Source organism: Rattus rattus, chromosome 14, assembly GCF_011064425.1.
Source record: "Rattus rattus isolate New Zealand chromosome 14, Rrattus_CSIRO_v1, whole genome shotgun sequence".
In the NCBI taxonomy this organism is placed as follows: Eukaryota; Metazoa; Chordata; class Mammalia; order Rodentia; family Muridae; genus Rattus; species Rattus rattus.
This window is the reverse complement of record NC_046167.1, coordinates 23,332,360-23,344,806: the sequence shown is the minus strand read 5'-3', so window position 1 is coordinate 23,344,806 and position 12,447 is coordinate 23,332,360. Positions and strand designations below refer to the sequence as shown.

Sequence of the window (12,447 nt, the reverse complement as noted above, 5' to 3'; positions counted from 1 at the left end):
GACAGCAGGAAATAGTCAATCTCAGAGCTGAAATCAACTAGTTAGAAACAAAGAGAACTATACAAAGGACACAAAGAATTGGCAAAACCAAAAGCTAGCCAGATAAATCAACAAGATAGATAAACCCTTAGCTAAACTAACTAAAGGGCATAGAGACAGTATCCAAATTAACAATATCAGAATTGAAAAGGGAGACATTATCAATGGGAACATAGGAAATTCCAAAAAATCACCAGAACCTTCTACAAAAGCCTATACTCTACAAAACTGGAAAATTTAGATGAAATGATTTTCTAGACAGATACCATGTATGAAAGTTAAATGAAGATCAGGTAAACTATCTAAACAGTTTCCTAATCCCTAAGGAAATAGAAATAGTTATTAAAAGTCAAAACCTTCCAACAAAACAACAACAACAACAACAACAATGCCCAGGGCATGATGGTTGTAGTGCAGAATTCTACCAGACCTTCAAAGAAGAGCTAATACCAAACTGTTCCACAAAATAGAAACAGAAGAACAGAACCTAATTCATTCTGTGAAGCCACAGTTACTCGGACACCTAAACCACACAAAGAGTGAGGTAGCCCAGACCTATTAAAAAAATACATGATATGTACTCACTGATAAGTGAGTATTAGCCAGAAAGTACAGAATAGTCACGATGCAACTCACAGACCATAAAGAGATACAACAAGCAGAAAGGCCCAAGTAAGAATGTTTAAATCTCATATAGAGGGGAAGGAAGCAGTCACAGGAGGCAGAGGGAGGGAGGGACTTTGTTAGGAGAGGGGAGAAGGAGGGAAGAGGGAACAGTATCAGGTATTGGGGGAGGACAGGAGAGAAATATGCAACTTTGGGGGGTGGGAGGTGGGGGGAACTTCTAGAAAATACCAGAGTCCTGGGAGGTGACTCTCAAGACTCAGTGGGGTTGACATTAGATGACATGCCCAACATTGGGGAGAGGGAACTTGAAGAGTCCACCTCCAGTAGACAGACAGGGACTTAAGCAGAGGGACAGAGTTACTAACCCACAGTCAAAATTTCTGACCCAGAATTGTTCCTGGCTAAAAGAACTGCAGGGAAAAAATGGAGAGGAGACTGAAGGAAAGGCTGTCCAGTGACAGGCCCAACTTGGGATACATCTCATGGGAGAGCACCACAGCCTGACACTATTACTAGAACTATGATGTGCTTACAGACAGGAGCCTGGCATGGCTGTCCTTTGAGAAGCCCAACCAGCAGCTGACTGAGACAGATGCAGATTCTTACCCCCAACTGAAGTTGGGGGCCCCTATGGTTGAATTAGGGGAAGGATTGAAGAAGCAGAAGGGGAGGGCTTTCCCATAGGAAGACCAGCAGACTCCCCAGGGAGTTCACAGAGTTTAAGCCATCAACCAGGGAGCATACACAGGCTGGTCCAGCACATATATAGTAGAGGACTGCCTGGTGTGGCCTCAGTGGGAGAAGATGTGCCCAATCCTCTAGAGACTTGAGGCCCCAGGGAAGAGGGATGCCTGGTTGAGGGGAACACCCTCTCAGAGGCAAAGGGAAGAATGAGGTGAGCAACTGTAGAAGAGAGGATGGGGTGGGGTCAATGACTGGAATGTAAATAAGTAATTAAAAAAATAAAAAGTAAGACGTTCAAAATTGCAGGCTGCCCAAAGACAAGGACTGTGAAGCATTCAGACAATACCATATCATTCTGTTTGTTGTGGTACCAGACCATCAGTCCAGGGCCTACCAAGATAAGCCATAAAGAAACCAAGGTGTAAACTGGAGTGCATGCTGCACTGCTGGGTTAAAAGGCACTAGGTAAGATCGACTTCCACAGTCAGCCTGTATTCACCAACATGGAAAGACACATCAGAGGTAATATAAATAGTTAACCAAAACAAAACTTTCTCACTGACTGCTTCAGAACTGCCACATTTGAACCAATCTGAACCACAAATGTCTCAATTCCTACTTAAAATTTTATTCTTTGTACGAAATGATTTGCTGTTCCCCTAACAGCCCACATATAAATGTTGAGCTGTTGACTACCAAGTTCTGTTACTCTCTTTTTCAAGTGTATCATTTTTACCTAAGAGGTCTCTACATATATATATATATATATATATATATATATATATATATATATATATATATATACCGACTGATAAAGGTTTGTTTGCCCCAAGTTAACTTTTGATCCAGATGCAAGATTTCGTGGCCTTGGTGTTTGTTGAACCCTTACCAGCTACACAGAAGAGACCCTAAGGAGAAAACCACCAACACTATGAATCTGAGACAAGACCACCTGAGGGCAGGAGTGACATTATACACTAACTGATGAGCCATCTTGTTCCCCCTTCCTAGACAACCTGAAAGATGGATCATTTGGGTGATAATCAGTACCCGTGGATTATCGAGGCTATGTGCTCTGTGAACCCCACCTTCATCTCTCTGCCACATCTAAGGAACTCATTTTGTGTAAAGTCATACAAAACCTTTCAACCTTTATAAAACAGAACAAGCCTTTTTAGATGCTAATGCCTGAATGTTTGAAGCAAACTTTAGATGGGTCAGAGGGAATCATCCACATTGAAGAGGATCACAGGACCCTTTCAAGTTGCTTCTCAACAGCAACCATAAGACAGCACCTCTAAACTATGGCCTGGGGAAAAAAATTGGCAATTTTGGGAATCTCTTGTTTTCTGTGAAACTTGAGGTCTGGGTTATTATCCTTTTTTGTGTGCTACAACCCTGCACTTCTAAATGAAGAAACAGGGCTATCTGCACCAAAGGGGACCCAGTGCTGCTGTACTTGCCTCTAACAATCAGGAAGTTCCCACCAACCCCAGGACCACCTTTCACTCACTTGTACATCTAAGCTTAGCCAAGCCCCACACCGTTCTCGGGGGGCTTTGGGTATACTCTACGCTAATCTGAAGAAACAAAAATGTTACGTCCTTGGAGCTGGGGATATGGCTTGGTCAGGTCAGGTTTCTTTGCTAAGAAAGCCTAACAACAGTCAATCCACAGCACCAACATACGGAGCCAGGCACAGCCTGGTGTACTTTTGTAATCTCAGCACTGGGCAGGCAGAGAAAGGCGGATTCCAGATAGACAGCCTGATTTAAAAAATAAGGTAGAGAATGCCCGGGAAGACCAACATCATCAAACTCTGGAGAACTGAGGAACACACACTCACACAGAGCCACGGGGACACACAAATGTTCCATCCTTTCTGTTCATGCCCTCTTGGGGGTTTTCTATCAGGAGCCCAGTTTGCACAGCTTCCTCACTGCCTCACATATTTTAACTGGAACTGTTCAAAAGCTAGGGACTTATGAACTGCATTTTCTGAACTGTTCCAGAAACCATGATGAAAAAGGACCAAGTCTTGCACAAGTTCCTTAAGCCCAAATGGAAACTCTTACACATGCATTCAGTGGACCTAGAGCTAAAACGTTATTTATTTATTTATTTATTTATTTATTTATTTATTTATTTATTTTTGCATAGGGTCTCATTTAGCACAGGCTAGCCTTGAACTTACTGTATAGTCAAGGATGACCTTGAACATCTGCTCTGTTTGTACTGAGTATCTAGCCTACTGGTATGCACCAATGTGCCTGGCTTAAGGATATTTTTATAATGAACAGTGGGCAGGAAAACATAAGTTGGCTCCATTGAAATCACTAAAATTGGGGGGTGTTAGGATTCCTTCACACCGATAGTAAGAGGTTAAGGGAGTGACCTAGCAGCTCCGTACTCACATTTGATTAGACTCCTGCATGTCGTGGGGAAAGAGGACACAGCTTCCCCAGAGAGCAGTCTGCTTCCTGTTGTAGAGATGAATGCACTTGGAGGCTGCACTGAGACTTCTTTCACTGCTCGTGGTCTTGAGTCTGGGAATGCTTCGTTCAACATCCGCAGCACAGTCAGCATGCGTGGGAGTGCAGTTTAAGTGAGTGTTGACTGACATCCAAAAGAGACAGAACTTGAATTAAACACTTTGACTCCTCCTTCCCTTCAGTTCATACTTTACCATCCCATGGATCATTTGATGGCTCCCCCAGGAGATCAGTGAGGGGGTGCACACACAGCAGACATGAAGGTGAAAGGATGTGTGTCTCTCCATCTTAGCCAAGTAGCCAGGCATCCCAGGGTATGGTATCTGTGTGCCTCTTCTTTCTTAGACAGACTGACTGCCTCTGGGATGAACCCTGGTGAAATAGGCACCATCTCGCCAAGTTCACACAAGGTGCCTTTAGATTTCTACTGTTTCTACTTGGAAAGCCAGAACTCAGTGAAAATGACCTAGCCATTGTCTGGCAGAGGTTAGATACAAGATCAGTTAGTCTTATTTCAAGGAAAGGAGCCAAGAGGGAATGTTCTGTGGGAAGCAGAGTCAAGATATGACACAAGTCCTCAATCCAGCCAGGTGACTTGGCCTTGCCCATCATGGAAACACATTATTATAGCAAAGTAACAGCTCACACAAACATTGGCACCATGTCAAACCATTCGCCGAGAGAAAGAAAAATACTGCTTGTATGTTGCTTGATTTTGTTCACCAAAAGGATCAACCCAAACGATCAAAAAAAAAATCAGTGAGTCTGCCACTGAGTGGACCTACCTGCCTTGACGTGGATGTGTGTTTGCCCCAGGGAAATGAGAACATGACATCTTCAGAGGTTTTAATAATGCAAAGATAACCCAAGAACTATGGGAAATGTCATTAAGGATTCCACCAAGACATTCTAGCATAAGATAGAAAGCAATATTTAAATGAGAAGAGTGGTCAGGAGGTCTACCTACAGATGAAGCAAGTTATCGTGGCCATCAAAACCCATGTGGAGGCTGAGGGATGCTGCTTCATCCCAGACCTTCTCCCACAGAAGTTGACCCACAGTTTCCATGTGGATGGACAGACTGTTGGATCTCAGCATATTGAGATGTCACAGGGGATTCCTAGGACAGAACAACTGATCAATAACTGATCAATAACCACAGTGCTACAGAACATGCCCTAGAAGTGTAACGTTGTCTTAGAGGGCACAGAGTGTGCAGACCACCACAGTAAAAGACGCTACAGGTGCAAACATCAATACAAACACAAGTCCATAGGCTGGATCTTAAGTGGCCTCCTTCCGTAGGCACAATTCTCATGGTCACCTGGTTTCTACTTGACCAGGTATCAGGGTTGCCATCTGAGAAATCTGGGCCTCTATAAAAGCACCCTTCCTTGCAAGAGTCTGTTTTCCCTTGATACTGCCAGACAGGTCGTGTAAGTTTTGCATGCTTAAAGCAGCACGAATAGTTGTCGTCTCAGGTGTAACCAGGGCATAGGCGAGTGCAACTCCAACACAAAGACTTTAAGCTAACCCTGTGCTCTGCACAGATGCACTTCGGTTCTGAGCCTATGGACTAGCTCTGACTTCTGTGCAGAAGCCAGCTGTAGTTAATAAAGAAAAAATGGAAAAAAAAAAAACTTAGCTATCACTCTTCAGGAGATGGGCATCTTGACATGTGTACACAGGGTTTCTCTCCTTGGCCTGGAACTAGGGTCAGGCTAGCAGGTGAGCCCCAGAAATCCTGCTTCTGCTTCCTTGGTGCCAGGCTTAGAAGCACATGTCACCATACGTCACCATACCCATCTTTCACATTATCATTTATGTGTATGATCTGCACAGGGGTGTGGATTACGGTGTGCTGGCGGATGTTAGAGAACAACTCTGTGGAGTTAGTTCTCTCCTGTAACTCACATGTGAGTCCAGGGATTGAACTCTGGTTGCCAGGCAGTGTGGCAACGGCTTGACCAGCTAAGCAATCTCTCTAGGCTCAGCTGACCTTTTAGAACCATCAGGTTAAAGATCAGGTAACTAGTCAAGGCTTTCCAAAGACAAAACTGTGAAGCAAAAGATAGAACTTTTGGTTAAAACCAAGCAATGACAGTTTGCATTGGAAAGAATGTCCAGACATGCAAAGTTCCCCATGACACAGAACATAGAAGGGTTCACACACAGGAATCTGCTTACTCTGTCCCAAACAGTTACCAATAATCGGTACACTTGCAGCGAGATGTGAACAAATATATTCAGATGTATTTAAAAGAATTAAAAAAAAACATTTCACAAAACAGTTGTTGCCATAGGAACTGCTGTTAACTAGAAATGCCTACATTGAGATTTACACGTCATTCAAAGCAGCAGCATCTGTACTAAGTTATGCAACAAGTCGTGTAAACAGAGTCAGATACATTTCCCAGCAGGAGTCACCCCCTTTCTGACATGGAAGTGATCTGTCCCAGACATCGTTTTTTTTTTTTTTTTCCCCAGGGTACCAATTAAGAAACTGCTATTTTCAGAGCAACAAAAATAAAAGCTTTTATTTGTTCATTTGAATATAAAACAGGCGTTATCACAGATGTACAAAGCGTACTGGTGGTTGAACATACAAGAAGGTTGCTGTCCTTTGCACATAAAAATTTTGTTTGAAACTGTGATTGGTTGAGTACACGAGTTTTCTCTAACCAGTCACCACACTCTGAAATAACGCTGCTAACATTCAACTGATAAAGGGACCGTCCCCTTGGGTAAAGTGTCAAGCAGGGTTAAATATGTATAATAAACAAGCACCATGAGGAATCTGCTCCTGTTCGATAGGTCTGTGTCTCAATGTCCATTGTGTACCCTCTTTTTGTGCAAGTTGATTACATGGTTTTGGCTGACTCCAAAAGCACATGGTCACAAGACAAACATTTTTTTTTAAAAAACATTCTCATGAATGATTTATCTACAGTACGGTTTCTAATACACAATGATCCTTCTTTATTGCTGAAACTGGTGGTACTTAAGTGTCTCCTTTCCTTTTTCTTGCACAACTAAGCTTCCAACCCAGTCCACCAACTCTTTCAAACTTAAAGTCTCCTGTCACAGATGACAGGATGCAGAAGAGACCTGCTGGGATCGGCTTTTGCAACCTGTGCTGCAGCCTTCGCCCTCCTTGGGTGTGAAGTTGATGTGGTGAAAAGTTAAGAGTAGGTTTTGAGTGACATTTGCTTTGCTTCCTCACATCAGCCAGACGGAAGGTTTCCTATACTCTGCAATGATGGTTACCAATCAGTATCCTATCTGAAATGTTAAACCAAGTTCCCTTTGAGAGAGGGGTGGGGGGAGGGCTGTATGGGGGGTGCAAATGCATGTGTCAAAAATTTTTCCCTATGTGGCAGGGATTTCCCCTCCCGGGAGGCTGCAAACTGTAGGAATGTGTATTTGAAACATGCAGAAACATATAGCAATGAGCAAACAATATTTGAAAAATTAAATGATTTATGGAGATGAAGAATGCTTTACATATGTAAATTTTAAAAGAAATGTGCCACTTAAATAACAAACAAAACCAAATCAGCCTTGGATCTCAGAAGTCAAAGAAAACTCTCTTTTAGCAAAGGACTTACTGTTGGCAGCACGTAACTAAGGCAGACAAGGACTTCGCCCATAAAGCAATCAGGAACTCATTTCTGTCTAGCAACAATTTTAGGTTTATCTCATACGGGGAGCCACTGAAGCCATACTGTGCCAGCCATACTGTGCCAATTACAAAGTAAACATTGTCTTGTATTGCTGATACCTTTCTCCTTGGTCAGATGCAGACAAGGATACTGCGGCCAAGCTGTGCACATGAAAATATAGGCACAGGTCACCAGGGATCAGTTCCCCAACAGCTAGCACAAGGATGAAGCTGGCAGGACTCCTTGCTGTTTTAAGTCCCTGGAATAGTGGCTACTCAGGGCCAAGCTAGGAAGTTCCCAAGATTAGAGGATCAGAGTTGGCTGGGTCTACACAGTCAAGAAGACATCACACATAGCTAGCTTTTCCCTCAAAGTGTTCTGGACATTTATTTGCTTGCATTGGCCACTGGAAAGGGTAAATTAGTGACACCTGATGCAAATGACTACAGGGTGTCAATCTTTTCATATCAAGGGACAACAACAAAAATTATAAAAAGTGACACAAAAATGCTAAAATAAAATAAAATTGACATTATGCAACAAATTCTTGCAGCTGAGAAAACAGTGCTGTTTGCCAACCTGAAGCCCCTCAATGTCATTGGCACATGCTGGCACGAAAGCATTCACTGTCGTCCTCACAGCAAAGGAAAATATAGTGCACGTTAGCATTAAGTCCCTTCACCATCTCAGAGACGGCGGTGACTCCACTTGCTGGTCTCTGGTCTAAGACAGGGTTCCTGGCTCTGCGATTGCTCGGAAACAGCCACGTGTGTGTGAGTACAGTGGAGGGCGCACCATGCAAGTGACAAGTTCTGCATTTAAACTTTAAAATCTCCTTTGTTCATTAGTGAATTTATAGTTCATATATATATATTTGTTGTGATACTATCCACGCAAGATAATACAACACTTTTTTATATTAGCAAACATTACAAGACTTTAATATTCTTGAATGTTTTTTCTCTTTTATACTTCTAAAGAGATCAAAATAAATTAAACATTTTGTACATAATTACATATTGAGGAAGTTAACTTATTTTTATCTTTTTAGTTTAGTACAAAGATATCTGCAAGATAGTTGCCGAAATACCTTATTTATAATTGATCCTCGTTCTATGTTAACTTCAAAGGCCATAAACTGGCCTCTGCTTCTTCAGCGTGTCTCTGACAAAGAAAGCTGCTAAAATCTAATCGGAAGGTGCTACCTGGAAGGTTCTCGTACCTCAATAAACTCTCCTAGAAGGGTGAGATCTAGGGATGGCTTAAATTAGTAACAGATCCATGTCAGTAAGATTCCATGACACATTAAAACAGAAAAAACAATTCTTTGTCACACTACATAAATTGTTTAAAAGAACCCATTTGAAGGGTAGAATATTCTTTTTAATTGCTATTTCGGCTTAACAAAATACCACATTTACGAAGAGAGCACTTCTTATCCAATAATTAAAAAACAAAAAAGAAAAAAGGAGGAAAGAAAGTTCTTAAAATGATCTTTTCCAGCAAACTGAAGGCAGTGATCCAAAGTCCTTCTGAGCAAAATCCAGCATAAATTCACATTTCATCTCCATGCCAGGGTGATTGCTCCTAGAAGTCCTACCCCAAACCCCCACCGCATCAGGCTCCTCCTTTGAGTGTGGCCCGAGTGTCTGTATGTCTCTGTGGACACTGAGAAGAAAAGAAGAAAGAAAGAAAAACGGTCACGTCCGTAGAAAGTCTGTGGAAACCAAGGTGATGAGATTACATGTTATAGGCCACGTAGATGGGATCCAGCTGGTCGGCCAAGAACCCGTCCCGCAGGTGCATCCGCTGTTTTTCTCCCCGGGAGTTGATGGGGATGACACCGATGTCTACCACGACTACTACGCCTACAATCAGGTAATGTTCTTCCAGGACCACATTGGTCACCAAGGGAACCAAGTCCAAGGCTTCCTGCTCTGACCCATCCAGTTCAACCACAACCACTAGCAGGTTTGTCCAGGTAAAGACAGCACTAGAAGACAGAGAAGAAAAGCACCATTACTGGGGGGACTCTTTTACATAATGGTAACAACTTTGATCTATTCAGATCTGCCTGAGAGATTCCACCAATCTCCTCAGACTGGCACATCTCTTTGAGCTGAGTCAGCATATAGCCTTTCCAGCAATAACATACCTCTTCAGATTTTCTTCTTTCTCTCATGGTGTCTGGATTCCAGTTCTGCTACTTTATAGCAGCCTATCACCGGCTCTTTCAGGCTCCCAGTTCTGCTTCTGCAGGAGTTCGAGTGGGAGCAGGAAGCACTCTCAGCCCAGCCCTCCCACTGCCTAGTTCTTGGGCTCAAGCTCAATATAGAACATGGCCAATGTGTGTGAGTAGGGTGATACTAGCAGAGGCTATACAAATGCTGGAATTTTCTGGGTTGTTATGATGTAACTGCTATTGGCAGACTAGAGATGTGCCTGAGCTAGCCCCAGAGGATAAGGTACATGGAGGGCAGAGCCATTGCGTCTATTTCCAGTCAAACAGCACAAGGCGACATGAGAGCATGTTAGCAGTTCTGTCTCTGAGTACTGAGCTTGGAGACGACAGTAAACTAATTCATACAGTGGGCGTTTGTTTGGGGAAAGCCTCCTGAATACTCTGCCTAACTGCTGAAACATACACTTAGTGCTTTACCACTCAAAATTATTAACCTCGTGGCACTGGCTTTTAGGACTGATTAAAGATCCCGGGATGGACAAGCTCCGGTACACAGATCTGCTTTTATGTAGGAACCAGAATGCTGAAGGGTAGGAGGAACTGTATGAATAAGCCAGAGGGTTCCTGCTAGGAAGGAAGGGGGCACATGAGGAAGGGCAGCAGATTCAGAAACAATCCCATCCGCTCCCCCTGCCTGCCTAACAGTCTCTGTCCTAGCTTGGGATGACACGTATTTAGATGCACTACTTCCCTACAAGCACGAGACTAAGTGCAGTAGAAAATAATGCACATTCTACTCAGCATCGTCAATATGCATGCACTGTGCTCAACGGGAGAATTACATAGAGCTCGTGACTCCTGCGCCCCTCAGAGAAACTTGAAAGTGGTTTCCAAGATATGCTGACATTTCATTCCCTTGAAGCCCTGTGAAATATTGGTTCCCAAGGCCTCCATGATACATTGTTGTGTCTGTGACCAGTGATCAAATACATCTCCCAGACAATTTGGGTCACATGGTATTATGGCATCTAAAGTATATGCCACTGTCCTGAAGCACAAGGCACAGCTCAGCTACCCATGTGTGGAACGTGAGATTTGCGGTCATTCCAGGGTTTACCAGGAAGAGGGGAGAGGGATGGAGACCTTCTAACCACCATAGCTTTCTAAGGGGGCTGTTATCAACACAGCAAGTCCCCTGTTGAGAAATAAACTTGGTTGGTGTAGTGGTTTGAATAAATATGGCCCCCATAGACCCATAGGCAATGGCACAATTAAAGTATTTGGCCTTGTTGGAAGAAGTGTGTCATTGGACGGTGGGCTTAGAGGTCTCAAAATCAAGCCAGACCTAATGGCTCGTTGATTCTTCCTGTTGCCTCTGGATCCAGAGGTAAAACTCTTAGAGCACCATGTCTGCCTCTACCATGCGGGTTAGTGAGGAGGAGACGAAGGGAGAAACTCTCAGAGGTCCAGCAGGAGAGGAGAGGACTTCTGTGACTCAACAGTTCCCACAAGTCCTGAATCCATCAGAGTCAAATCCCTTGACTCATAAGTCTTTCCTCCTGGGCTTCTATAAAACAAATGGATTGGAGGCCCTGCTGACCACATCAGTCAGACTCAGCTCAGTAGCCACACAGTAGGTACTGCTAGTAACACTTAGGGGACAAAAACTCCCTCTGAGTTTCCCAGCATTCATCGTGAGGTAGAGGACAAAGGCAACTAGACCAAGGCTGTGGATGGCACTTAGAGCCACATAGGTACAAATGAGGTCAGCCCTGGCCCCGTGTCAGGTACCAAGAGTTTTACTGTCTTTGCATTTCTGCCATCCGTCCACAGTAAGGAGGAGACTCTGACAACTGGAGCTTCTGTCCCAGTGATGCTTAGGATAAAACCTAGGGGGAGTTTGGGGATGCTGAGCATAGAACTCAGGGCCTTGGGCAGGCCAGACAAGCACTGGAGGCCTGTGTTGCCAAGGACCTAGAACAACAAACAAGGTGAAGACAGAACATGTACATGCGAACAGGATCTCAGGTACTTTACCAAGAGCTTAACAATCAGATCCAGGGCTGTTACAAACGTCGGCCTAGCACGGAGGAGACACCAGTTCTAAGCCCAGCACCACAAACATAAAATAAATCTGCCTGTACCATTCAGGTTCAATACACGACAGTAAGTCTGAGCCTGTGTTTGGAGACTTCAGAATGAACTAAGGCCTGAAAACTACTCAAAGCTACTATTCCTGCGGGTGCTTCCCCTTACTGGCTGTGGCCTAAGACTGCAACTGGTCACATCGGGCTCTCTGCCAGGAGGGTGTCTAGTGCACTTAGTGAGTAAACACCTCGTCTGTCATCAGGTGAGTGAACAAACCTACACTGGAAAGCATGGAGTCACTTCATTCTGAAAGACAGCAGGAAGGTGCTAAGCAAGCCTGTGGCTGCCATGAGCAGACTGATGACTTGCTCGAGCCGCCTTCCTTTCCCCAAACACAGGGAAGGCTAACAACTAACATTCCCACTCTCGGGCCACTGTGTACAGGGCCCTGTGGCTTAGGCTTTGGTTTAATTGAAGCATTTCTTACCTGACACACATATCTAGTGAGCCCAACCAAAACATTGCCTGCCATGCTGACTTTTCCCATGGAAGTATAATACCTCTCATTGCCAAGTATCAGTGGAAGGCATGTGTGTTTTGTTTGTTGTTTTAATTTGTGAAAACACAATACAGAGGACTGAACTTCACACCTATATAATTGCAGAATACAACA

The 12,447-nt window shown here is 43.8% G+C and overlaps 1 protein-coding gene across 2 annotated transcripts in view; it reads right to left on the bottom strand.

Annotated features, from left to right (window-relative positions):
* Positions 1–6,073: 6,073 nt before the first annotated feature.
* Dip2c (disco interacting protein 2 homolog C) overlaps positions 6,074–12,447 on the bottom strand; it is a 150,948-nt gene continuing 144,574 nt past the window's right edge. For both annotated transcript variants that reach the window (XM_032884503.1, XM_032884504.1), the window contains exon 35: positions 6,074–9,497. In XM_032884503.1, coding sequence (XP_032740394.1) covers positions 9,245–9,497 — 253 coding nt within the window. In that variant the 3' untranslated portion in view covers positions 6,074–9,244. The remainder of the gene's footprint in view (positions 9,498–12,447) is intronic.